The 23620-nt window shown below is 36.5% G+C and overlaps 1 protein-coding gene across 1 annotated transcript in view; it reads left to right on the forward strand.

The window, feature by feature from the left end:
* INPP5F (inositol polyphosphate-5-phosphatase F) overlaps nucleotides 1–23620 on the forward strand; it is an 83958-nt gene that overhangs the window by 47464 nt on the left and 12874 nt on the right. The window contains exons 5-15 of the mRNA XM_046655411.1: nucleotides 198–365; nucleotides 483–539; nucleotides 2605–2803; nucleotides 3343–3522; nucleotides 4420–4487; nucleotides 9260–9384; nucleotides 10163–10240; nucleotides 11168–11288; nucleotides 12935–13063; nucleotides 19458–19575; nucleotides 21815–22013. Coding sequence (XP_046511367.1) covers nucleotides 198–365; nucleotides 483–539; nucleotides 2605–2803; nucleotides 3343–3522; nucleotides 4420–4487; nucleotides 9260–9384; nucleotides 10163–10240; nucleotides 11168–11288; nucleotides 12935–13063; nucleotides 19458–19575; nucleotides 21815–22013 — 1442 coding nt within the window. The remainder of the gene's footprint in view (nucleotides 1–197; nucleotides 366–482; nucleotides 540–2604; nucleotides 2804–3342; nucleotides 3523–4419; nucleotides 4488–9259; nucleotides 9385–10162; nucleotides 10241–11167; nucleotides 11289–12934; nucleotides 13064–19457; nucleotides 19576–21814; nucleotides 22014–23620) is intronic.

The raw sequence follows: 23620 nt of genomic DNA on the forward strand, positions 1-23620 counted from the left end.
TTGGAATTTATCTTTGATTAGTTTTAAATTGAGTAATTTTCTGTCCAGTAAGCATATTTTCAAACCACTTGTCCCATTAAAGTGCTGTTTCTGCCTGGCCTTGGGGTTATTTTCACTTCTTCCCTAGGAAGTTGTATATTATCCACATAGTGCTTTACGTGTAATTCCTGCAATAATAGTAGATTCATTTCTTACAGGTTAAGGAAAGTAAAGAAAAAGAGAAGTTGGAGAGAAGATTACTCGAGGAATTGCTGAAGATGTTCATGGACTCGGAATCCTTTTACTATAGCTTGACCTATGACCTGACCAATTCGGTGCAGAGGCAGAGTGCTGGGGAGAGGGACCTCCGGCCCCTCTGGCAAAAGGTACCTCTCACAGCTCAGACCAGGGTTTGCCCTCAGGACAGTTTATGACCTGTTTGGCTTCCATAGGAAAACTGAAACAATGTGTTTCTGAACTGTTTTATTCTCTGCCTTTCCCAGGTTGATGACCGATTTTTTTGGAATAAGTATATGATACAAGATCTTACTGAGATTGGTGTAAGTAGTTGTTTCTAAAATATTCTGAGTTAGTCATCGTTGTTAAGCAAATATTTTTTAATTGTGTTAAATTTAAAATCTCGCTGTAATGTTTCCCCTATAGGATGGAATTATTTAGCTGGGGAAAACGAAGGCATTATTTTAAGGCAGTTCACAGTACCACAGCCTAGCCACAGGCCAATCTTTTAGCAGGTTCTCATAGGATAGTAGTAATTTAAGGCTGGGGAACTCATGTCTACAGAGTTCCTGTAAAGGAGCTATTTTTTATTGCTCATTGGAAATGTTGAAGCCCAGTTTTCCTTTAATGATACCAAGTCATTTATCTTTCCTGTTTCCTCCTCTAGCGGTTGGGGCAGACAAATCTCCAAGGACATTCTGAGACTGCCAGTATTTGACTCAAGGAAGACAGGGAATATAATGAGATTATCGCATGAGATTCCTTCTGGTTTCATGATTACTTTCTGCTTTTAGTCTGTCACATGTTTTGGAGAATTATGACTGTCCAAGGACAATTAATTCATTTATCCAGTCAGTCAACAAAGATTTTTTGGAAGGGCTGCTATGTGCCAGTTACTGTTCTGTACACAAAGTGGGCAGATAGCTGAGTAGTGTCACATATTATCTTTTTCTTAACCTTTCAGAAATTTCAAACCTTTTTCTTTTTCTCCCCCTTGGTGGCAGTTACTATAAATGATTCTGACTATCTGGTGGTGTCTAACACTAGGTATCTATCCTGCCTCTCTTGTGAATGAGGCCTGAAAATGTTCTCACCTCTCTTTATGATGCTGATCAACTATGACCATCAAAACTCTGTGGGTAGGGGATTAAAAATAAGGGTGTCTATAATGCGTATTTGTCCTATTTGCTGACATATTAAGTTCTAATATGTTTTGCAGAGTTTTTCAGATACCCAATTAAAACTGATGACTTGCAATAAAGGTGGCATTTGACAACATACATTTCTCTGTTCCTGTCAAGAGTTTTGCATTTATTGATAGAATAAAAATGCAAATAGTGGGAATGGTGATAAGAATAGTGAATGCAGGTAGACTCCTCAGTTCCCTATTTTCAACTCTAACCACCTTCCTAAGATCCTATCCTCATAGGCTCCATGAAACAAAACAAAACTGTGAAGTAGGACCTAGACAATATGATTATGGAAGAAGAGATGAGTTTGAAGTTGATGCTGAGGTTAAGGCTAGATTCAGCCATCGAGATAGGAGAGAAAGGGGGACGAAGAACAGCTCTCTGGAGCATTTTTTGTCGTCTCCTGTCCCTGCATACAGTCAGTTGAGAAATGTGAGTCTTCTTAATCTGAAAGACACAGAAGAGGAAATCTCTAACTTTAATTAATACTCTCTTAATTATGTTTGATGACTTCTTAAAATAAGATATTTATGGAAAGGCATTTTTTTTTTGATTCATTTACCACTTGGATTTTAGCTTGGTGAAGCAAGTTTTTTTTTCTAAACTAGAAAATAGAGTAGACCTCTGTGTTTCATAATAAAGTGATGAGAGTGGTTATATTTTCTTAAAGGTTTAATACACTTGGGAGTTAAAATCAACCATTAAGCTTTATTTTCTTTATACCAACAGAAATAATCACAATAGCTACATTTGTTAAATACTTACTATAAGGCAGGCACTGTGCTAAACACTTTTTACATCTTACTCATTTAATCTTCACCACAACCTTACAAGGTAGTAGTTTTTTGTGTTTCACAAAGCAGAAGGTGGCGGCGTGGTGAGGTTAAGTGATTTACCTGAGAGAGTTAGTAAGTGCTGGAGCTTGAAGTTGTACTCCGCGGTCTGGCTCCTGTGCTGTGGTTTTCTCAGGAAGCTCTTTTTGAATGATCACCATAAAGAAAAGGAAAGGCTCTCCTCTCCACTCTACCCTCTCCCTCCCTCCATTCCCTAGTGTTCTCCAGTAAGCAGAAAATATGGTTAAAGAATGGAAGGTTTCTGCTTCTAATAAACTGACAAATATGTGTTAGCCACCGTTGGGGTTTAAGAAAGTAGCCATGCTGACAGGATAGAAACAACATGATGTTCATATTGTTTTCAGACACCAGATGTGGACTTCTGGATTATCCCCATTATCCAAGGTTTTGTGCAGATTGAAGAACTTGTGGTTAATTATAATGAATCATCTGATGATGAGAAAAGCAGCCCAGAAACCCCCCCTCAGGAGTCTACCTGTGTAGATGACATTCACCCACGATTTCTAGTGGCTCTCATTTCACGCCGAAGTAGGCATAGAGCAGGTGAGTAGAGGGCTGTGAGAGCGTGCAGATCACACCCAGCCGGAACAGAAAATCTGCAGATGAGTTTAAGTGCTGATGACAGTAATGGATTTGGAGACAGTTGGTTTCGAAGTACTCAGTGACTCTGCGATGTACTTGGGGACCAATTATTGGAGAAAGGTGAATGGGGAAGAGTTAGGAAAGGAGAAAGAAAGGAGGTTTGTATATGGAGAAGAGAAGAAAGTCACTTGGGATGTGGTTCTAAATCCCAGCGTTCCCACTGACGGCCTGTATCACAGTAACCCATCCTTCCCGAGTGCCAGCACCTCTGGGAAAACCTTTCTCTTTCAGTTCGCAGGAACTATCTTAGCTTCAACTTTTAAAAAGCAATGATGCTATAGTTATGATTTTGGGTAAGTGGATACTGTTCTGCTTGGCAGTTGCGCGTTAGATCCCCAGGGCTATTCTGAAAGACGTAGATTTGGTTAAGAAGCATAATCTAGTTAGACTAAGTAATTTTTAAAAAAATGTTGGTGTTTTCTGTTTTAATTTGCTTATAGGAATGCGCTATAAACGAAGAGGAGTGGATAAAAATGGAAATGTTGCAAATTACGTGGAGACTGAGCAATTAATTCATGTTCATAATCATACCTTGTCATTTACTCAAACACGAGGCTCTGTGCCTGTCTTTTGGAGCCAGGTTGGGTATCGATATAATCCAAGACCTCGGCTAGACAAAAGTAAGCATATCAATTATTTGGTTTGCAGATGATGATTTCAGAGGGAATACTTTAAAAAGTGTTAGGTACTTTATAGCTTTGGATTTGCTTTGCCAGATCCTTCATTCAAAACAGTAACTCATATAGTAAAATTTAATAGAAAGTGATATAATAATAATGTTTGTTGACAATTTTAGTAATTTAACAATAAAAAAATTCCCCAACAGTAGAGCAAAACATAGCTTGTTTCAGATTTTAAATTATTGTTTCTTTGAAGAATACTTTATTGAATGCTTAATTTTGGAAAAGGGTAAATGTAGCCAATATTTGTAGAAGCAGGAAATAACAAGACAGCATTGACAAAAAGTAGATAAAGTGCCTTTACTCAAGTGTCTCACTGTGAAAGTTTTGTTTTAAATATTGGGGGTTTAATTTTCTTCCAGTATTTTAAATTGAGCACTGGAATAGCTAAATCATGTTAATCTAATTAGATTACTGAATGAAGTTGATTTAAAAAATTGTTTACAGAATATTTTTCTCTCAAAACCTAATTTATATTCGTGAGATTTCAGTAAAACTTCAACTTTTAATATCCTTTTTTTTAGAGGGATTTTTATTCTTTTGTTATAAACCACATGAACCCTTTTCTGACAAGTAGGCTGGATGTGCAAATAATACATGTCATAATTTCACAGTTTACACTTTCTGTATGTTTCAGTTTAGTCTAATTGGGAAAAAAAGAAATCAGAATATTTGGCTTAGCATTTCATTTTAAAATATAGGTATTGGTTTTAGAGAATCTTAGTTCCATTTGGGCTGTCATTAAATTATTTAAAAGTAAGAGTAAAGATGGAATAGATACTAATTTCTGTCTTAAACATGGGAAGGAAAAATAGATTTTGTATCACTTCTTTGTAGGTGAAAAGGAAACTGTTGCCTATTTCTGTGCTCATTTCGAAGAACAACTGAAAATTTACAAAAAACAGGTGGGCTTTGATCTAGTAACAAAATGTTCATATTTAGAAATGATTGTGTATCTGTTTCTTTAAATTTCACGAAAATAACAATGTACTTTTCATAATTAAGCAAAATGGCATTTGTCATGAAGTTGAAGAACACATAAGCTAAGAGTATTCTTAATATTCTTTAAGAATTGTCATTGAGTCAGCTACTTGAGACTGTTTTTAGATGAGATTAGTCTACTGTCAGTTAATTTTTATAATCTGAGAAGTACCTAGAGCAAGAAATCAAAGGCATCTCTCAGTACCACATACAGTTCCACCTCCTAGAGATAACAGTTGGATATGTATCTTTCAATATTTCTTTCTCTGCCCACCTTTCTTATGTATTCATACACTCATATGTATGAATGTGATCATATAAACAAGAATCAATTTAAAACTCTTATGTGAAATACAAGTTCAGTAAGATGACCAGATTTCAAATACAAGAGTAATATAGAACAGTCAGTAACTGTCTTATCCAGTAGCAGTGACCAGTCTGAACGTGTAATGCCATGGGATGCATTTTTCTAACAGCAACAAAAATAAAAGAGGAAGAAATAATCTAGAATCTAATAAACATACAAAAAAGATACCGTAAATATGGGGGAGGGGGAAGAATTACTGAAGAACACAAAAGAAAACCTGAATAAATGGAGAGAAAATACCATGTTCCTGGAAGGAAAGCCTCAATATTATTGAATAGACTCCAGTTCTTCCAAAACTAAGATATAAATTTTGTGCAGTCCCAGAGAAGGTCCCAGCAAGGAAATAAAAAGCAAACCCTTAGACTGAAAAAAATTATACCGTTTGATAATAAGAGATAAAGGCAAGTATTTGGGGAAATCAGAACTCTCACACATTGCTAGAGGTGAGCATGAGTTGGTACAGCCGGTTTGAATGGTATTATCAATCAAAATAAAATATGCTTATATTTTTAGCCCAGTAATTTTGCTTTTTGATATCTATCCTACATACCATATACAAAAATCAATTCCAGTGGATATTGATCTAAATATGATGAGTTAAACAGAGAAAAAGGTAGAATATATTTTTCACCTTGGGTCTCAAATAAGACTTAAAAACTACCAACTATAATGAAAAAAAATTGATAAATTTGACTTTACTAAATTTTAAATTTTTATTAAAACTTTATCATTTGTTATTCATTGAAACTTTGTTAAAATTAAATAGGACTTAAAAAGCACCAACTATAATGAAAAATTGATAAATTTGACTTTATTAAAATAACTTCTATTTGTTAAAAGGCACTATTAAGATAATGTAAAGGCAATTTATGAAGTGGGAGAAGATATTTAAGATTTTTTAATACATGTATATGACAAAAGACTCATATCTAGAGTAGTATAAAAACACTCTTATAAATCCATAAAAAAGATGTATAACCCAAAAGAAATCTAGAGAAAAGACTTGAGAAGACTCTTCATGAAAAAGCATACCCAAAAGATCAATACACGTATGAAAAGGTGGTCCACTTCGTTAATCACCAGGGAAATGCAAACTAAGACCACCACTCACACATCTGAATGGCTAAAATTAAAAAATTGGGAAATACCAAGTTTTATCAAGGATGTGGAGCAACTGGAACTCTAATACAGAGAAGTTTTAAATCTTCCTGAGAGAAATGTGTTCAATCAAGGAAGTATGTACAGGAACATTCATTGCAGCATAAAAGCAACCTTGATTGTTCATCAGGAGGGCAGTGGGTAAGTAAAGCAGAGCACATCTAAAGCGTTGAATACAATTGCTTAAAAATGATGTGGTCGATCTGTGTGTACTAACACGGAAAGATCTTAAAATCACAGAGTGAGAAAAGAAAGCATATGGTATGTTACTATTTAAAAAATCCCACAAAACAAAACTGTCTCTTATATATATGTACTTGTCTTGCATATATATGTTCTCACACATCCATGGCATGCACATTTATATGGGAATGAATTTATGTGGGCTGAAAGGGGATGCCCCACACGAGTAACAGGAGGTCCCTCCAGGGAAGGCTGTGGGCCTGGGTTGTGGTCAGGAAGGATTTGACCTTTATCCACGTTGGAGTATTTTATGATGTGAATAAATTCATGTGTTAGCAATATGTGTAATTATAAATAGCATTACAAAGAAGAAACCACAATTTAAATGTAACACATAATCATTGTAAAAATGGAAACAATACTGAGGTGTGTAAAGGAAGCAGAAGAAATAGCCTCATCCCTGCTCCCTGTTGTCCTTAAAGATCTGTTTCTACACATCACTTTTATAGGCGTATATATTAAACAGACACCTCCTCGTTTCCAGCAGTACCCTGACAGTGTTCACTCTTCCACCCTTATCCTCGAAATTGCTCTCTGGGAGACGGGCCCACGGTTGGTCTTCCTCAGTTGTGAGGGCACCACTGTTGCTCTTGCCAGTGATTGGTTGGTTTAGTTCTGTGTCTGTTCGTTGGCAATTTGGCCAGTGAGGTCTAGTGTGAGGGGAAGTCTGCTGGGAGGCTTCTGGGAAAGATTTCCTGCTCTAATAGAAAGAGGTACAGGAACCCACAGTCTCTGTGGTGATTGTGTCCGCATTTGATGTGGTACTGCTACAGCTATGTCAAGACCATGAAGGAACTAGCCTGAGGGTTGACCAGTACGCTGAGGATGGCAGAACAAAAAGATGGAAAGAACTGGTATCGGTAACCACCGAACTGTGCAATTCTGGAACTAAGCAACCTCCAGACTTCTTGTTCTGAGATTTGAGTCAGTGATTTGTCATTTGCAGCAAATCTTGACACATGCGTATATACACATTCAATATTTAAGTCAAAAGAGGGCTATACTATGTGTACTATTATTCTGCAATTGTTTTCATTTAATATCTCATGGCTTATTATTTAACCATTTCTCCACTGGTGGACCTTTAGGATGTAATTTTTGCTATTATAAAAATTCTCCAGGAAACATGTCTTATATATTTTGGGACACTTGTGTGCTTTATAAGATGAATTTCTAGAAGTGAAATGGCTGGATCAAACAATGTATATTCATTAAAGTTGATACCTACCACTCTGTTGCTCCCCAAAAAGATCACACTAGTTTACACTCTCAGCACAATGGGAGCCAGTGCCCATTTCCCCATATATTCACCAATGCTGTCTATATTTAGTATTCAATTTTTGCCTGTGTATAGGTGAAAACTAGTTTTCTGTTTTAAAATTTGCATTTCTATGATTATTAACAAAGTTGTGGTCTCACGTTGATTGGCTATTTGTATATTTTCTCTTGTGGATTTCCTCTGTATCCTTTACCCATTTTTTTCTTACTGAACGTATAGCACTCTTTATATATTACTGGTTTTTATGTTGCAGGTATATTCCCCTAAGTAGTCCTTTGGTTTTTTTCACCTTTGCTTATACTGTCATTTGTTACAGGTTTTAAATTTTTATGTTGTCACATCTGTCCACCTTTTTTTAATGCCCTCTGGTTTTTATTTTATGCTTAGAAAGTCATGTCCCATCCTACAGTTATGGAAACATCATCCCAAATATTCTTCTAGCTTTTTGTAACTTGAAGAAAAAGCATTTAGATCATTAATGCATCTAGAATTTATTTCGTGTATAATGAGATGTAGGGAGCTAAAGTAATTTTGTCCCCCCCATGTAGATTCTTATCCCAATACCATTTATAGAATAGTCCATATTTTTCCCAGAATGATATTGTTATCTTATCTTAGATTCCTCAGTGTACATAGGTCTGTCTCTAGGCTCTTTATTCTGTTGTATTGAGTCATTTATCTATTTCTACACTAGTACTATATTTTTATATATATAAATTTATATATATAAAATATATATATTATAAATATATATATTTAATTGCTATAGATTTAGAGTATGTTTTGCTCTCCAGTGGGACAAATCATCCTTTATTACTAGTTTTCAAAGTTTTTTCTACATATTTACCCTTCTAGATGAACTTTAGAATTAACTTGTCAAGTTCATAGATCTTGATCGAATTTTGATTCAGACTGTGGAATATATTAATCTGGGGAGACTTGACATCTTTACAATATTGAATCTTGCCCTCTGGCACCATGATATGTCTCTCCATTTATTCAGGTTTTCTTTTATGTATTTCAGCAAAGTTTTATAGTGTCCAGTATGTAGGTCTTGTATCTATCTTTCTTTCTTTCTTTCTTTTTTTAGGAAGATTAGCCCTGAGCTAACATCCACTGCCAATCCTCCTCTTTTTGATGAGGAAGATTGGCCCTGAGCTAACATCTGTGCCCATCTTCCTCTACTTTATATGTGGGATGCCTGCCACAGCATGGCTTAACAAGCGGTGTGTAGGTCTGCACCCGGGATCTGAACTGGCGAACCCCGGGCCACCGAAGCAGAATGTGCGAACTTAAGCGCTGCGCCACCAGGCCGGCCCCTTGTATATTTCTTTAAAAATTATTCTAGAAACTTTAAGTATTTGCTATTATAAAGGACCTTGTTTTCATTATGTATTCTAATTGGTTATTGTAAATAAATAATGTATAAAAAAGCTGTTAATGTCATTGATGTAAACAGTTGTATAAACGTAAATGTAACAAATGGACATCTAATTTTATCAGGAAAAAATTGATGCTTGAGTGGATTAATTTCTAAGTATGGCTATGAAATATTTCTAAAACATAATTCCAAATAAATTCATTAAAAATCACATTATCAGCCTAACATCTGATTAAACTGAATTTTTTCTTTCTCTTTACTCTCACAGGTTATTATTAACTTGGTAGACCAGGCAGGCAGAGAGAAAATTATTGGTGATGCTTACCTGAAGCAAGTGTTGCTCTTTAACAACTCACACCTCACTTATGTTTCATTTGACTTCCATGAGCACTGGTAAGATGGCTTCCTGAGAGGAGTTTTGATCAGTTGCAATGTTTGTGGTAGATGCTGCTACAGGGACCTTAGTTTTTCTTCTCTTTATTGGGAAGAAAAATTTCTTCTTCTCATGATTGTTAGAAAAGGAAGGAGAATCATTTGATTACTTAGTTTTAATTTTCCTATGGGTTTTATTTTGGCTAAAAATTTAATTATTCCTGAAATATTTTCAGTCTTTCTCTTCCAAAATTACTTAAAGACTTGAGTTCCATTTTTCCTTTTGTTATTCAGTTAAAGAACTTCTGGAGCTTTTCCTTTCCACTTTAGTTTGAGCCTGTAGAAGTAATAGTCTTCTTACTTAAAAATCATCCTGCTGTCTCATCTTATACTCTGTTAGTAATACTTCTTTCCCTGTGGATAGAGTTCACTAGAGTTTGCTCTTGGAAAACAACAGTTGGTAAATCTTTTTGATGGTAACTTGTGTGTATTTTGAAAGCAAGTTTCTCGTGTCATAATCCTGGCTCTAACGTGGGTATTGAAAATTTGGTGGTAGAGAAGCTTCTGATGCCTGGGATATGTTTCAGTGTATTCTTAAGTATATCTTCTTTCACAATGCAGATTAGTTATAAACATTTATAAAATTGCTTGTATAATTTATAGTAGTGTTAACCTCATGTATTTATAGTAATAATTTTCTTTAAGTTTTCCAAGCAACCTTAAATATCATACCTTAAGTTTAAAAAAAAGAAAAGAAAGTCATTAAAGACTTTTTTCTTTCTTTTGGCATGTATTTTAGCCGAGGAATGAAGTTTGAGAATGTTCAAACACTAACAGATGCCATTTATGACATTATTCTTGACATGAAGTGGTGTTGGTATGTATTTCATAAGTCCGTTTGACAAACTCTTGGTCTGTGATATCATATTGTTTGTCTGGTGCCACTAAGCATTAAAATAATAGCAGCAAGCTTAGAAAGCATTTTTGTTTTTCTTGTTTTGCTTCCCAACTCCTGTTCTCCTTTTCAAGAGAGTGTTAGTTATTAGGCAGTGTTAGCTTTGAACAGGGAAAAGGTGTCAGATGGTTGGGCAAAATGGAATGGAATGGAGTGAGATCCTCTTTAATTCCTTCTATTCCTCCATGGTCTGCATTCCTCTTTCTCCTCTTTCTCACCATCCCTAATGTGAGAAGGAAGGATTAGAGGTACTTGGTCTCAGTTTTCAGTCATTTCAAAATTATCCGAGAAGGGAAATGATTCTCAGATTACAGGAGGGAGATGTAGGAAGAAGAAATTGGCTTAAAGGACAGAAGAGAACATTCGATTAGACTTTAAGGCTGTGGGTGGCCAGAGAAATTAGATGAGCAAGGCATGCTGCATGACTCCTCACTGGGTGGCAAAATGAATTAGTCTGTTCAAGCAAGTTTAGATGCATTTCTACATGGAGTCAAAAAGGAGGAACAGGATGGTGTTTTAAAGTGCCTTCTGGTTTTAAACGTGTAGAAAAGCATAACTTAGGGTTATGTCAGGTCTGCCTAGCAGTTGTATGAGTTGGGGCAAGTTACTCTTTCTGCACCTCAGTTTGTCTTTTTTCAAAATGGGGGTAAGAATATCTTCCTTGTCAAGTTGTGTAAATTAGCAACAGTGTCTACAAGGGACTCAGTAGTGCCTGCCGTGTCATAATATTCCAAGCAAATTGATAACCAATGCTGCTGTTATTATTGTTGTATTTAAAGAATTGTGGTTTTGGAAAAACTTATTAAAGTATTTCGTATTGTAAAATATTCCCATACTGTTTTTGAAAAGGGTTGATCAAGCTGGGGTGATCTGTAAACAAGAAGGGATTTTTCGTGTTAATTGCATGGACTGCCTGGATCGCACCAACGTGGTCCAAGCTGCCATCGCACGAGTGGTCATGGAACAGCAGGTAATTTGGAGTCTGTTGGATTGTAAATATTCATTTCCATTTTTATTTTCACATGTAAACAAATAACTAAAATCTTTGTCCTGTAGAACATTTACAGCATACAAACATCCTTCTTCCATCAAAACCCGGAAAGGTAACCTTAACTAGAAATAAGTTGAACCAAGTGACATTTTCTTAAGTACTCTTTTCAAAAATGTGAAGTCCAACATTTGAAAATTTATTGGGTGGAGCTGTGTGTTCATATACCTTTTATTCTTGACATGTTGTGAGACTTGGGGCAAGTTACTTTCTGCACTTCAATTTTTCTTTTTTTCAAAATGGGCATAATAATATCTTCCTTGTCAAGTTATTTGACAAGTTATTTTCTCTCAGCTCCAAACCTTCTGTATTTGGGGCTGGGAGTCTGTACATCACATTTTTTTTTTTTTTTTTTTTTAAAGATTGACACCCAGGCTAACAACTGTTGCCAGTCTTTCTTTCTTTCTTTTTTTTTTTTTTTCCTGCTTTATCTCCTCAACCCCACACACAGTTGTATATCTTAGTTGCAGGTCCTTCTAGTTGTGGGATGTGGGATGCTGCCTCAATGTGGCCTGACGAGCGGTGCCATGTCCGCGCCCAGGATCCGAACCCTGGGCCGCCGCAGCGGAGCACGCGAACTTAACCACTCAGCCGCGAAGCCGGCCCCATGTACATCACATTTTTGCTCGGCTGGCCAGCTCCATGTCAGGCTCTTCCAATAGGGGGCGCTAAAGGAAGACCACGAGGCTGGAGGAGTTAAAAGGGACAAGCTTCTTCCCCTGTGTTGTATTCTGTCAGTGGTGCCCTCTCTGGGGCTGTTGGTTCCTTTGACCCCACAGAACCAGCCTCTTCCCTTTATGCCCCAGTTGGTAGCAACTGCTTCCTGCAGTAATGATGTCTGTTACTCAGTATCCCCTTTTAGATCTTTCAGTCCTCTAACACCTGAGAAACCAATTTTCAAGGTGGAAGTTCCTAGCATGGTTTTTCGGCTTTTTCTTTTTCTTTTTGATAGAACCTAATGACTGGCCTTTGAGGATGTCAGTCTGCTCCTTCTAATGTATCATTGAAGTAGCCAGGCTTTTGAGCCCAAGTCGTGGCTCTTCCACATACTGGGTGTTGACCCCATGCAAAAAACTCAACCTCCCCAAACTCCTGTCTCCTCATCTTTAAAATAGAAGTAATAAGAGTATTGATTGTATAGGATTGTTATGAGGAGTAAATGAGATAATTTATGTAAAAAAGCTCTTAGAACCCTAGCCCTAGCATATAGTTAACATTTCTTCGTCACTTACTGTTCTGCTACTATTAATATTATTGTTGTTTCGATGTGCTTTTTTAATAGTTTCACTTCATAGGCAAATTTAAAACAAAGACAAAATGTAATATGAGCCTACCCATTAAAAATTACACCAAAACGGTATAAATAGTTCATTCTATCTATTCACCTGTAGCAGTTCATAAAACTCTCTCTCAAGTGGTGCTTTATTTTGAAAAAGTCTGAAAACACCCTTTCTTTTATTTAAGGGTCCTAAATTGTATATGAGCATGCTTCCTTTTTCTGTATTATATATTTTATGCTATGGTTTCTTGGCTCATATTTAGTTAATCCACCAATGTGTTGATTTTAGCTGAAAAAGTTAGGTGTGATGCCCCCGGAGCAGCCACTACCAGTGAAATGCAATCGGATCTATCAGATTATGTGGGCCAACAACGGTGACTCCATTAGCAGACAGTACGCGGGGACAGCTGCTCTGAAGGTAAATACCTGCAGCGAGCATTGGTGGATCATTCTGTGGGACGCACAGTGTGGTTTAAAACCAGCTTTGTTTTTGAGAGAAAGGTCGGTGAGCTATAAGTGGTAGGTCTAGAATGTTCAGCTAAGGCAGGGGTCACATATTCGAGTTCCTGCTAAGGCCAGGTGATGTGACTCACGCAGGCCACCCATTAGATTAAAGGGAGAGATGGGGCTGTGTGGCCCTGAGGAAGAGCATATGTTGTCTCAGGAGGGTGCTGTTCTGCTACTTCCCCTGGACAAAGGCCCAGTGTTGCTAGATCTTGCAGTTTTTCAAGGGAGTTTGGAAATTTGGAATTTTATGTGAGAGAGTTGGCTTTTAAAACTTTATACAGACAAAGCAAAACATGTCTGTTGATGGGATTTGGTCTCTAGTATGATAATTTGCCTCCTCTGAAATTTGAATCCCAGCCCTGCCTCTTACTAGCTCTGCGACCTTGGGCAAGCCACTTAACCTCTCTGTGTCTGTCTTCTCATTTGTAAGACAGGAATAATACTAGACCCACTTCAAAAGACTATCTTGGGATTATATGAGTTAGTGCATGTGAGGGCTTAGACCATTCTCTGGCACATAGTAAATGCTGAAGAAATACTTTATCATCTTTTGATGGTTGTTATAAATAAGGTCTTTTGAGGATCCAACAGAGCTAATCTTCATAGAACTTAATTTAAATGAAAAATAGAGTCACTGGTCACTAAATACTCCCTGTGTGGGCAATAGGAAGTGATTGAATTAGTTTAAATTAGGTTTATGTTAATTTTCCTTCAAGCTAATAGTACATCTCAGGATATTTCTTATAACAAATTTCTTATAACATCAAGGGCTCAACAGGCATCAGATAGTCCATCTTTTCGTTTAGTGATAAATATAAAAAAACTTTTTATTAATTAAGGAAACTTAACTTTAGAAGTCCTTGTAGAAGTTATTGTTTAAAGAGAAATACTTCTTATGCACCCAACATTGGAGCACCTAAATATATAAAGCACACACTAACCGAACTAAAGAAGAAATAAACAGCAATACAATAATAGTAGGGGACTTTAATACCCTATTTGCAACAATGGATAGATCATCCAGGCAGAAAATCAATAAGGAAACAGCAAATTTGAACAGCGTTATAGATCAAATGGACCTAACAGACATATACTGAACATTCCATCCAATAACAGCAGAATACACATTCTTCAGAAGCATACACAGAACATTTTCCAGGATAGATCATATGTTAGGCCACAAAACAAGTCTCACAAGTTCAAGAAGATAGAAATTATATTATGTATCTTTTCTGACCATAGTGGTATAAAACTAGAAATCACTAATGGGAGGAAAATTGGAAAATTAACAAATATGTAGAAATTAAACAGCATAATCCTGAACAACCAATGGATCCAAGAAGAAATCAAAAGAACAATAAAAAAATCTTGAAACAAATGAAAATGAAAACACAACATACCCAAACTTATGAGATACAGCAAAAGCAGTTCTAAGAGGAAAGTCTATAGCTATAAATGCCTTTAAGGAAAAAGAAAGATCTCAGATAAACAATCTACATTCTATCTTCAGAAACTAGAAAAAGAAGAAACTAAGCTCAAAGTTAGCAGAAGGAAGGAAACGATAAAGATTAGAGTAGAAATATATGAAATAGAGAATATGAAAACAATAGAAAAGATCAGTGAAACTAAAAGTTGGTTTTTTGAAGAGATAAACAAAATTGACAGACTTTTAGGTAAACTAACCAAGAAAAAAAGGACTCAAATGAAATTATAAATGAAAGAGACATTACAACTGATAGCACAGAAATACATAAAATCATAAGAGACTACTCTGAACAATTATATGCCAACAAATTAGAAATTTAGAAGAAATGGATAAATTCCTATAAACATACAACCTACCAAGACTGAATCATGAAGAAATAGAAAATCTGAGCAGACCAGTGAGTAAGGAGATTGAATCAGTAAGCAAAAACCTTCCAACAAAGAAAAGTCCAGGACAAGATGGTGTCACTGGTGAATTCTAACAAACATTTAAAGAAGAACTAACACCAATCCCCTTCTCAGACTCTTCCAAAAAATATAAGAGGAGAGGACACTCCTAAACTCATGTTATGTCAGGCCCTGATACCAACACCAGGTGAATACACTACAAGAAAAGAAAACTACAGGTCAACTCCCTGATGAATATAAATGCAAAAATTCTCAACAAAACACTAACAAACCAAATTCAACAGCACGTTAAACCATTAAACACCACCAAAATCAAGTGGGTTTATCCCTGGGATGCCAAGATGGTTCAACATACACAAATTGGTGAATGTTATATACCATATTAATAGAATAAAAGATAAAAATCATACAGTCATCTCAGTAGATGCAGAAAAAGCATTTGACAAAATTCAACATTCTTTCATGATAAAACTCTCAACAAATTGGGTATAGAAGGAACATACCTCGACATAATAAAGGCCATATATGACAAACCCACAGCTAACACCATACTCAACAGTGAAAAGCTAAAAGCTTTTCCTCTAAAATCAGGAATAAGACAAGAGTGCCCATTTTCACCACTCTTATTCATCATTGTCCTGGAAGTTCTAGCCATAGCAGTCAGGCAAGAGAAAGAGATAAAATGCATCCAAATCAGAAAGGAAGAAGTAAAATTGTCTGTGTTTGCAGATATGTATAGAAATCCTAAAGACTCCACCAGAAAACTGTTAGAACTAATAAATGAATTCAGTAAAGTTGTAGGACACAAAATCAACATACAAAAATCATTTGTGTCTATAAACTGACAAACTATATACTGACAACAATCTGAAAAAGAAAACAATCCCTTTTACAATAGCATCAAAAACAGTAAAATACTTAGGAATAAATTTAACCAAGGAAATGAAAGATCTGTACACTAAAAACTTTAAGACATTGATGAAAGAAATTGAATAAGACACAAGTAAATGGAAAGATATCCTGTGTGCATTGATCAGAAAAATAAATATTGTCAAAATTTTCATACTACTCAAAGCTGTTTATAGATTCAGTGCAATCCCTATCAAAATTCTGGTGGCATTTTTCACAGAAATGGAAAAAATCAATCCTAAAATTTGTGTGGAACCACAAGACCCCTAATAGCCAAAGCAATCTTGCGAAAGAAAAACAAAGCTAGAGGCATCACACTCCCTGATTTCAGACTATATTACAAAGCTATAGTAATCAAAACAATATGGTACTGTCATAAAAACAGACACACAGACCAATGGGACAGAACTGAGAGCCCAGAAATAAACTCACACATATACAATCAACTAATATTTGACAAGAGAGCCAGGAATACTCAATAGGGAAAGGATAGCCTCTTCAATAAATGATGCTGGCATTAGTCTTTGGGTGGTGAACGTGATGTAGCCTACACAGAAATTGAAATATGATGTACACCTGAAATTTATATAATGTTATAAGCCAATGTTATCTCAATAAAAAAAGTAAAAAACTAAAAATAAAGTTCTTGAGAATATAAAAAAGATGTTGGCAAAATGGGATATTCACATGTAAAAGAATTAAATTGGACCCCTATCAAAATGGATTAAGGACTTAATGTACGACTGAAACTTTCCAGTTTACTCCCACAAGAAAACATAGGAGAAAAGCTCTGTGACATTAGTCCTGGCAGTGACTGTTTGGATGTGACACCAAAAGCATAAGCAAGAAAAGTAAAAATAAACAAGTGGGACTACATCAAACAAAAAAGCTTCTGCACAGCAAAAGAAACAATCAACAAAATGAAAAGACAACCTGTAGAATGGGAGAAAATATTTGCAAACCATATATCTGATAAAGGGTTAATATCCAAAATATGTAAGAAACTCATACAGTTTAATAGCAGAAAAACAAATAATCTGATTAAAAAATGGGCAAAGGACCTGAACAGACATTTTTCCAAAGAAGATATACAAATAGCCAACAGGGACATGAAAAGGTGCTCGACAGCAGTAGTCATCAGGAAGTGCAAATCTAAACCATAATGAGATAGCACCTGACTCGGGTTAGAATGGCTGTTATCAAAAAGACAAGATAACATGTTGGCAAGGATGTGAAGAAAAGGTCACCCTTGTACATCGTTGTGGGAACGTAAATTGGCATAGCCATTATGGAAAACAGTATGGAAGTTCCTCAGAAAGTTGATGCCACATATGGGGCCGGCCCAGTGGCGTAGCAGTTAAGTTTGTGCACTCCACTTTGGCAGCCCAGGGTTCACTGGTTCAGATCCTGGACACAGACCTGCGCACCACTTATCAGGCCATGCTGTGGCAGGCATCCCACATATAAAGGAGAGGAAGATGGGCATGGATGTTAGCTCAGGCCCAATCTTCCTCAGCATTTTAGAAAAGGATTGGTGGCGGATGTTGGCTCAGGACTAATCATCCTCAAAAAAAAAAAAAAAAATTGATACCATATGATCCAGCAATCCCATTTATAGGTATATGCCCAAAGGAAATGAAATTGGTGTCTAGAAGAGATATCTGCACCCCATGTTCATGTGGCATTACTCATAACAGCCAAGACATAGAAACAACCTAAGTGTCCAATACTGGATGGATGGCTAAAGAAAATGTACTCTATTTGTGTGTATTTGATGGAATGTTATTCAGCTATAAAAAAAGAAGGAAATCCTGCCATTTGTGAAAACATGGATGAAGCTTGGGGGCTTTACGTTACATGAAATGAGCCAGACAAAGACAAATACTACATGATCTAACTTATATGTGGAATCTAAAAAAGCCAAACTGATAGAAACAGAGTTGATTGGTGGTTACCAGGGGATGGGGGAAATGGGGAGATGCTGGTCAAAGGGTACAAACTGAGTTATGAGATGAATACATTCTGGAGATCTAATGCACAGCATTCTGACTATCGTTAACAATATTGTATACTTGAAATTTGCTAAGACAGTAGATCTTAAATGTTTTCACCACACACATGTACAAAAAGGAACTATGTAAGGTAATAGATATGTTAACTAACCTTGTTTTTTTCTTGGTGAGGAAGATTGACCCTGAGCTAATAGCTCTTGCCAATCTTCCTCTTTTTTCTTTTTTCCTCCCCAAAGCCCCAGTACATAGTTGTATATTCTAGTTGTAAGTCCTTCTAGTTCTTCTATGTAGGACGCCACCACAGCATGGCTTGATGAACAGTGTGTAGGTCCATGCCCGGGATCCAAACCAGTGCACCCCAGGCCACCAAAGTGGAGCATGAAAACTTAACCACTATGCCACCAGGCTGGCCCCATTAACTAACCTTAATGTAATGATTTCACTATATATACACATATATGAAATCATCACATTGTACACCTTAAACTTATACGATGCATTGTCAATTATATCTCAATAAAGCTGGAAAAAAATATTTATTTTTTTCCTTTGATATTAAACTTCTTTGGACACAGCATTCACGTCTCTCTTCTGTAATAGATTCTTATTGCCAAATTAATATTTCCTGTGAATGACTTAACTAATTGGCAACATGTTCTTCCTAAATGGTCAGTTTTAGGACAAGGCCTATTTCTGACATTGCCTTGGACAGAAATAGTGGGGTTGGGATAGGGTAAAAAGAGACTGTACCTTACTTGCCTTAAGTTTAAATCACCACCTCTTCAGGGACTTGCTCTGACACCTTTGTTGTGAAAAGCACGGGAAACAAAACAATTAAATCTTGATTGGCTCATTCTATAGAGATTGTCATGTGCAGCAAGGTACAGAAGCCTCTGCTCTCTGCATCCACGCATCCACGTACACAGGTGCTCTCTCTGCATCCACACATCCACGTACACAGGTGCTCTCTCTGCATCCACGTACACAGGTGCTCTCTCTGCATACATGCATCCACGTACACAGGTGCTCTATACACATGCACACACACGCAGCTACATACACAGGTGCTCTATACACACACATACACATGTATCCATGTACACAGGTTAAATTCCATTATAATAAACTCTAGGGAACTGTTCACTTGTTCCCACTTCAGAAATTTGTGGGTTTTGAATATCATACCAGTTTGTGGCTTGAAAATCTTTCTCTTGTTTGTTATGTAATAAGTTTTGACCTGTAAATTCTAGAAATTCTGTACTTTGCCAAGAATTGCCTTACGTTAAAGCACCCTGTCTAACATAGTATGCTTAGTTAGTTATTTGACATGCTTGGGTCAGAGTCAAATACTAGTAGATAATTTACTTTAAATACATTATTTGGAAATTATGAAAGCCTATAGAATCCCAGTCTTGAATTGAAGGCCCACATTGACTTTGAGAACATTGTTCCGTTTGAATAAATTGTCAAAATGACTTTTTTCCTTGACAGGGTGACTTTACAAGGACCGGAGAAAGAAAGTTAGCAGGAGTCATGAAAGATGGAGTTAACTCAGCAAATAGGTATTACCTGAATCGCTTCAAGGATGCTTACAGGCAAGCTGTTATAGGTAAGGATCATCAGTGCCTTTCTTACTTTAAAATTTGTTATTCCTTCCGTGACTAACGTTTTACAGAAAACAACTTCATTAACATAGTTCATGTTTTATAATATACTTGTATTTTCAGATTGAGCATCTTACCCAATAAAGCAAATTCGAATTCAGATTAGAATTTGAAAATTTTTTTAGGCTGGAGCAACAAAAGGAACCACTCATTTCCTTACGTATTTGTCAGTTTGCTATTCATGTAACAAAAGGCAGGGTTAAGGCTCCTGGAGTATGGAATAAGGTAGCCTAAAACCTCTTCAACTGAAAACTCCATGTTCTATTTGTTTTTTCATTACTCAAGGCTGAGAGATGTAACAAGATGATTTTCTTTCCCCATAAGACATTTATCCTATGTTCTTGCTGTGGACAAATACACCATCCTTTGTAAGTATGATTTAATAGGATGTTAAGGTATCAGGTTTAGAGATTATCCTAACCAATTCTTATCATTATTTAGAAGAGGAAATGGAGGGTAGACTGCTTAGTGGAATTCATGAGTTGGCATGTGTTTTTGTTTTTATTTCTGCTGAGGAGGATTAGCTCTGAGCTAACATCTGTGCCAGTCTTCCTCTACTTTATATGTGGGTTGCCACCACAGCGTGGCTGACAAGTGGTGCAGGTCCGCACCCGGGATCCAAACCTGCAAACCCAGGCTGCCAAAGCAGAATGCACCGAACTTAACCAGTATACCACGGGCCAGCCCCATTGGCATGTTTTTAATTTAATTTTTGTGAAAGTATTACCTTATGGAATTAACATCAATGTACAGTGTTCTGGATTAGAAACAAATATAACACCTTGTCCTGGGAATATTTTTAAAATCCTATTTTTTAACCTGATTATTTATCATACGTGAAATAGAAGGGCCTAGACACAGGCTAGTTAGGAATTTGAGGAGTCTTGTGTAAAGAAGTTTGGCTCAGGGGCTGGCCCCGTGGCCGAGTGGTTAAGTTCATGTGCTCAGCTTCGGTGGCCCAGGGTTTTGCCAGTTTGGATCCTGGGCGTGGACATGGCACTGCTCATCAAGCCGTGCTGAGGCGGCGTCCCGCATGCCACAACTAGAAGGACCCACAACTAAAAAATATATATATATGTATGCAGGGGCTGGCCCTGTGGCTGAGTGGTTAAGTTCGTGCGCTCTGCTGCAGGCGGGCCAGTTTTTCGTTGGTTTGAATCCTGGGCGCAGACATGGCACTGCTCATCAGACCACGCTGAGGCAGCGTCCCACATGCCACAACTAGAAGGACCCACAACGAAGAATATACAGCTATGTACCGGGGGGCTTTGGGGAGAAAAAGGAAAAAAATAAAATCTTTAAAAAAAATAGAATATTAAAAAAAATATATATATACACACACAACTATGTACTGGGGGGCTTTGGGGAGAAAAAGGAAAAAAATAAAATCTTAAAAAAAAAGTTTGGTTCATTTGTCCCAGATTGTGTGTGTGTGTGTGTGCTGACTCGAATAGTGGGTTTTAGCAGTTTATTCAAAGAAAAATAAGATACCTTCTGTTGGTTGATCTAGTGACTCATTTATGTCATTGAGGACCCAAGTCTGTCCCTCTCTCAGTTCGACCATCCATAGCATCAGCTTCATCCTGATCCTGAAGCTGGATCTCTTCAAGGTTTAGAAAGAGAGGCTGGTGGCAGTCTGGATTATTGCTCCCCCTTGTAGGGCAAGAGTTTGGCAGATCTGTCACAGAAGCCTCCCCTGGTCTCATTGTCCCAAAAAACTATAGGGAATGGTGTTATAATGATTTGTTAAAGCTTGAGCCTCATGCCGCACCAGGAAGAAGTTAGCTTGTCTACTCAGATCCTTTGCCCATGTTAAAATTGGCTTGTCTTTTTATTATTGAGTTGTGGGAATTCTTTATGTATTCTGGATACAAGTCCCTTATCAGATAGATGATTTGTAAATATTCTCTCTCATTCTGTGGGTTGTCTTTTCACTATCGTGATACTGCCCTTTAAACACAACAGGTTTTAGTTTTGATGATGTCCAGTTTGTTTCTTTTTTTTCTTTTGTTGCTTGTGATTTTACTGTCATATCTAAAAAGCATACCTAATCCAAGGTCACGAAGATTTATGCGTATGTTTTCTTATAAGACTTTTATTGTTTTAGGTCTTACATTCTCTTTTACTTTTAAAAATGTTTTAGTAAACTAAGATGATGATAGATATTAACACTTTCTACTCTAGATTTGATGCAAGGCATTCCAGTGACAGAAGATCTTTATTCCATATTTACCAAGGAGAAAGAACATGAAGCTTTGCATAAGGAAAATCAGAGAAGCCACCAGGAACTAATTAGCCAGCTCTTACAAAGTTACATGAAGTTACTGCTGCCTGATAATGAAAAGTTCCATGGGGGTTGGGCCCTCATTGACTGTGACCCCAGGTGAGTTGGAGTGGTGTCCTGGTAACTAACGTGCTTAAATTTCTGATGTTGTTAAGGTGTTGTAATTAATGCTAGCAGTTGTCCATAGCTGTGGCCCTGGATGCATGGCACAAGGCAGTTTTTAAATACAGCACTGGTACTAGGGCAAGCTGGCCGAGGCACTCACCTTGAGTGCCAAATTAAGGAGGCACTAAAAAAGTCAGGAATGAAGAGAAATATTTTAATGCAATATTTGACTGAAAAAAATTGCAGCTGGCTGCATGCGTTTTCCCCACTGCCGGAATCTAGCTTTCTTTGTATTAATGCACAAAACTGAGTACAGCAAGAGGTGCAACGATGCTAGTCACTTTGATCAGTTGTAAAGTGGTCTTGGCCTTTCATAAAAAAAATAGGCCAACCAGTGCTTAAGATTGTTTTAACAAAAATCATCCAGTTTTAAGTGGTTCTTCAAAATATCAATGAATGGCAGGATCTAAATTTATCTGCCAGATTGAATGCTTGCTTTTATGCTGAAATCTAAAATTATAATTTTCAATATTATGAATCAAACATTTCAGAAAACTGTAGACCATGTTCTGAGAATAAAAAGCTCCATTTAGATTTTATCTTATTTTAAATTGCATATGTTTTTAATAAAAAGGACATAAAACAAGCTTGAACAATTGAATGCAAGGTAGTATTTACATATATTAAAATTAATTAAAAAACAATATTGACTGTAGGTTCATAGGGGAACATTCCATACTTTTATTTCCTGGATTGTTTTGATAGTCAATACTATATGTATGTATGCAATTTGTGGACTCTTAAAATAAGAGATGAGGTTTTCCTTACACGCAACTTAGCAAAAATTTCTGTGCTCTTATAAGTCATTTGGTAAAAATTTTTTTGATTCACGTACCTTAGTGTTTTTTTCTTTTTTTAAAATAACGGCCGTCCAACTTAATGCAGCACCAAAAGAAAAAAGGTAGTACTCTTAATTCCCATTCAGAAATATCTGCATGTAGCACACCTGCGTTTTGCTTGAGTTTTAACTTTGCACTTCAGTTTTTTAAAGGTCATGATTGTCAGTATCATTTTCCTTAGATCAAATATTTTTATTTGCACTTTGGAGATAACTGAAATAGGGAAAGACCAAAAGGTTCATTTCCAAAGCTATTTTGTAAAGTCACATTACATCTGATTTTATTTCCAATCCTGTAACTCTTGTGTAAAGTGGGTATCCTGGGTTAGGAGTATAAAAAAAATGTAAAGTGTGTTCAGCTATGCTAGGTGAAGCTTGCAACACAATTTGGGTGAGCATGCTTATAAAGTGTCAGTAGAATTCTCTTGCATTCAAGAAAAAGGTGCATGAAAACACTCAGGCTTCTTTCTGACAACTGGACTCACTGGTACAACATAAATTAATGATACTATGTTGTACCAAAATAATAATGAAACAAGATGAGTTTTCTAAGATTAGGTCTTTAAGAAATCCTTGTTGGGTAGTTAGATTTCCAAACCCCATAATAAGTTTCCAGCCACCAAATGCCTACTTCAGAAATACAATTGTGCTTCAGTTTTCTCTTTTTTTGATTAACGTGATGAAATACTTCTCGTTTTTTCTG

Source organism: Equus quagga, chromosome 2, assembly GCF_021613505.1.
Source record: "Equus quagga isolate Etosha38 chromosome 2, UCLA_HA_Equagga_1.0, whole genome shotgun sequence".
Lineage (NCBI taxonomy): Eukaryota > Metazoa > Chordata > Mammalia > Perissodactyla > Equidae > Equus > Equus quagga.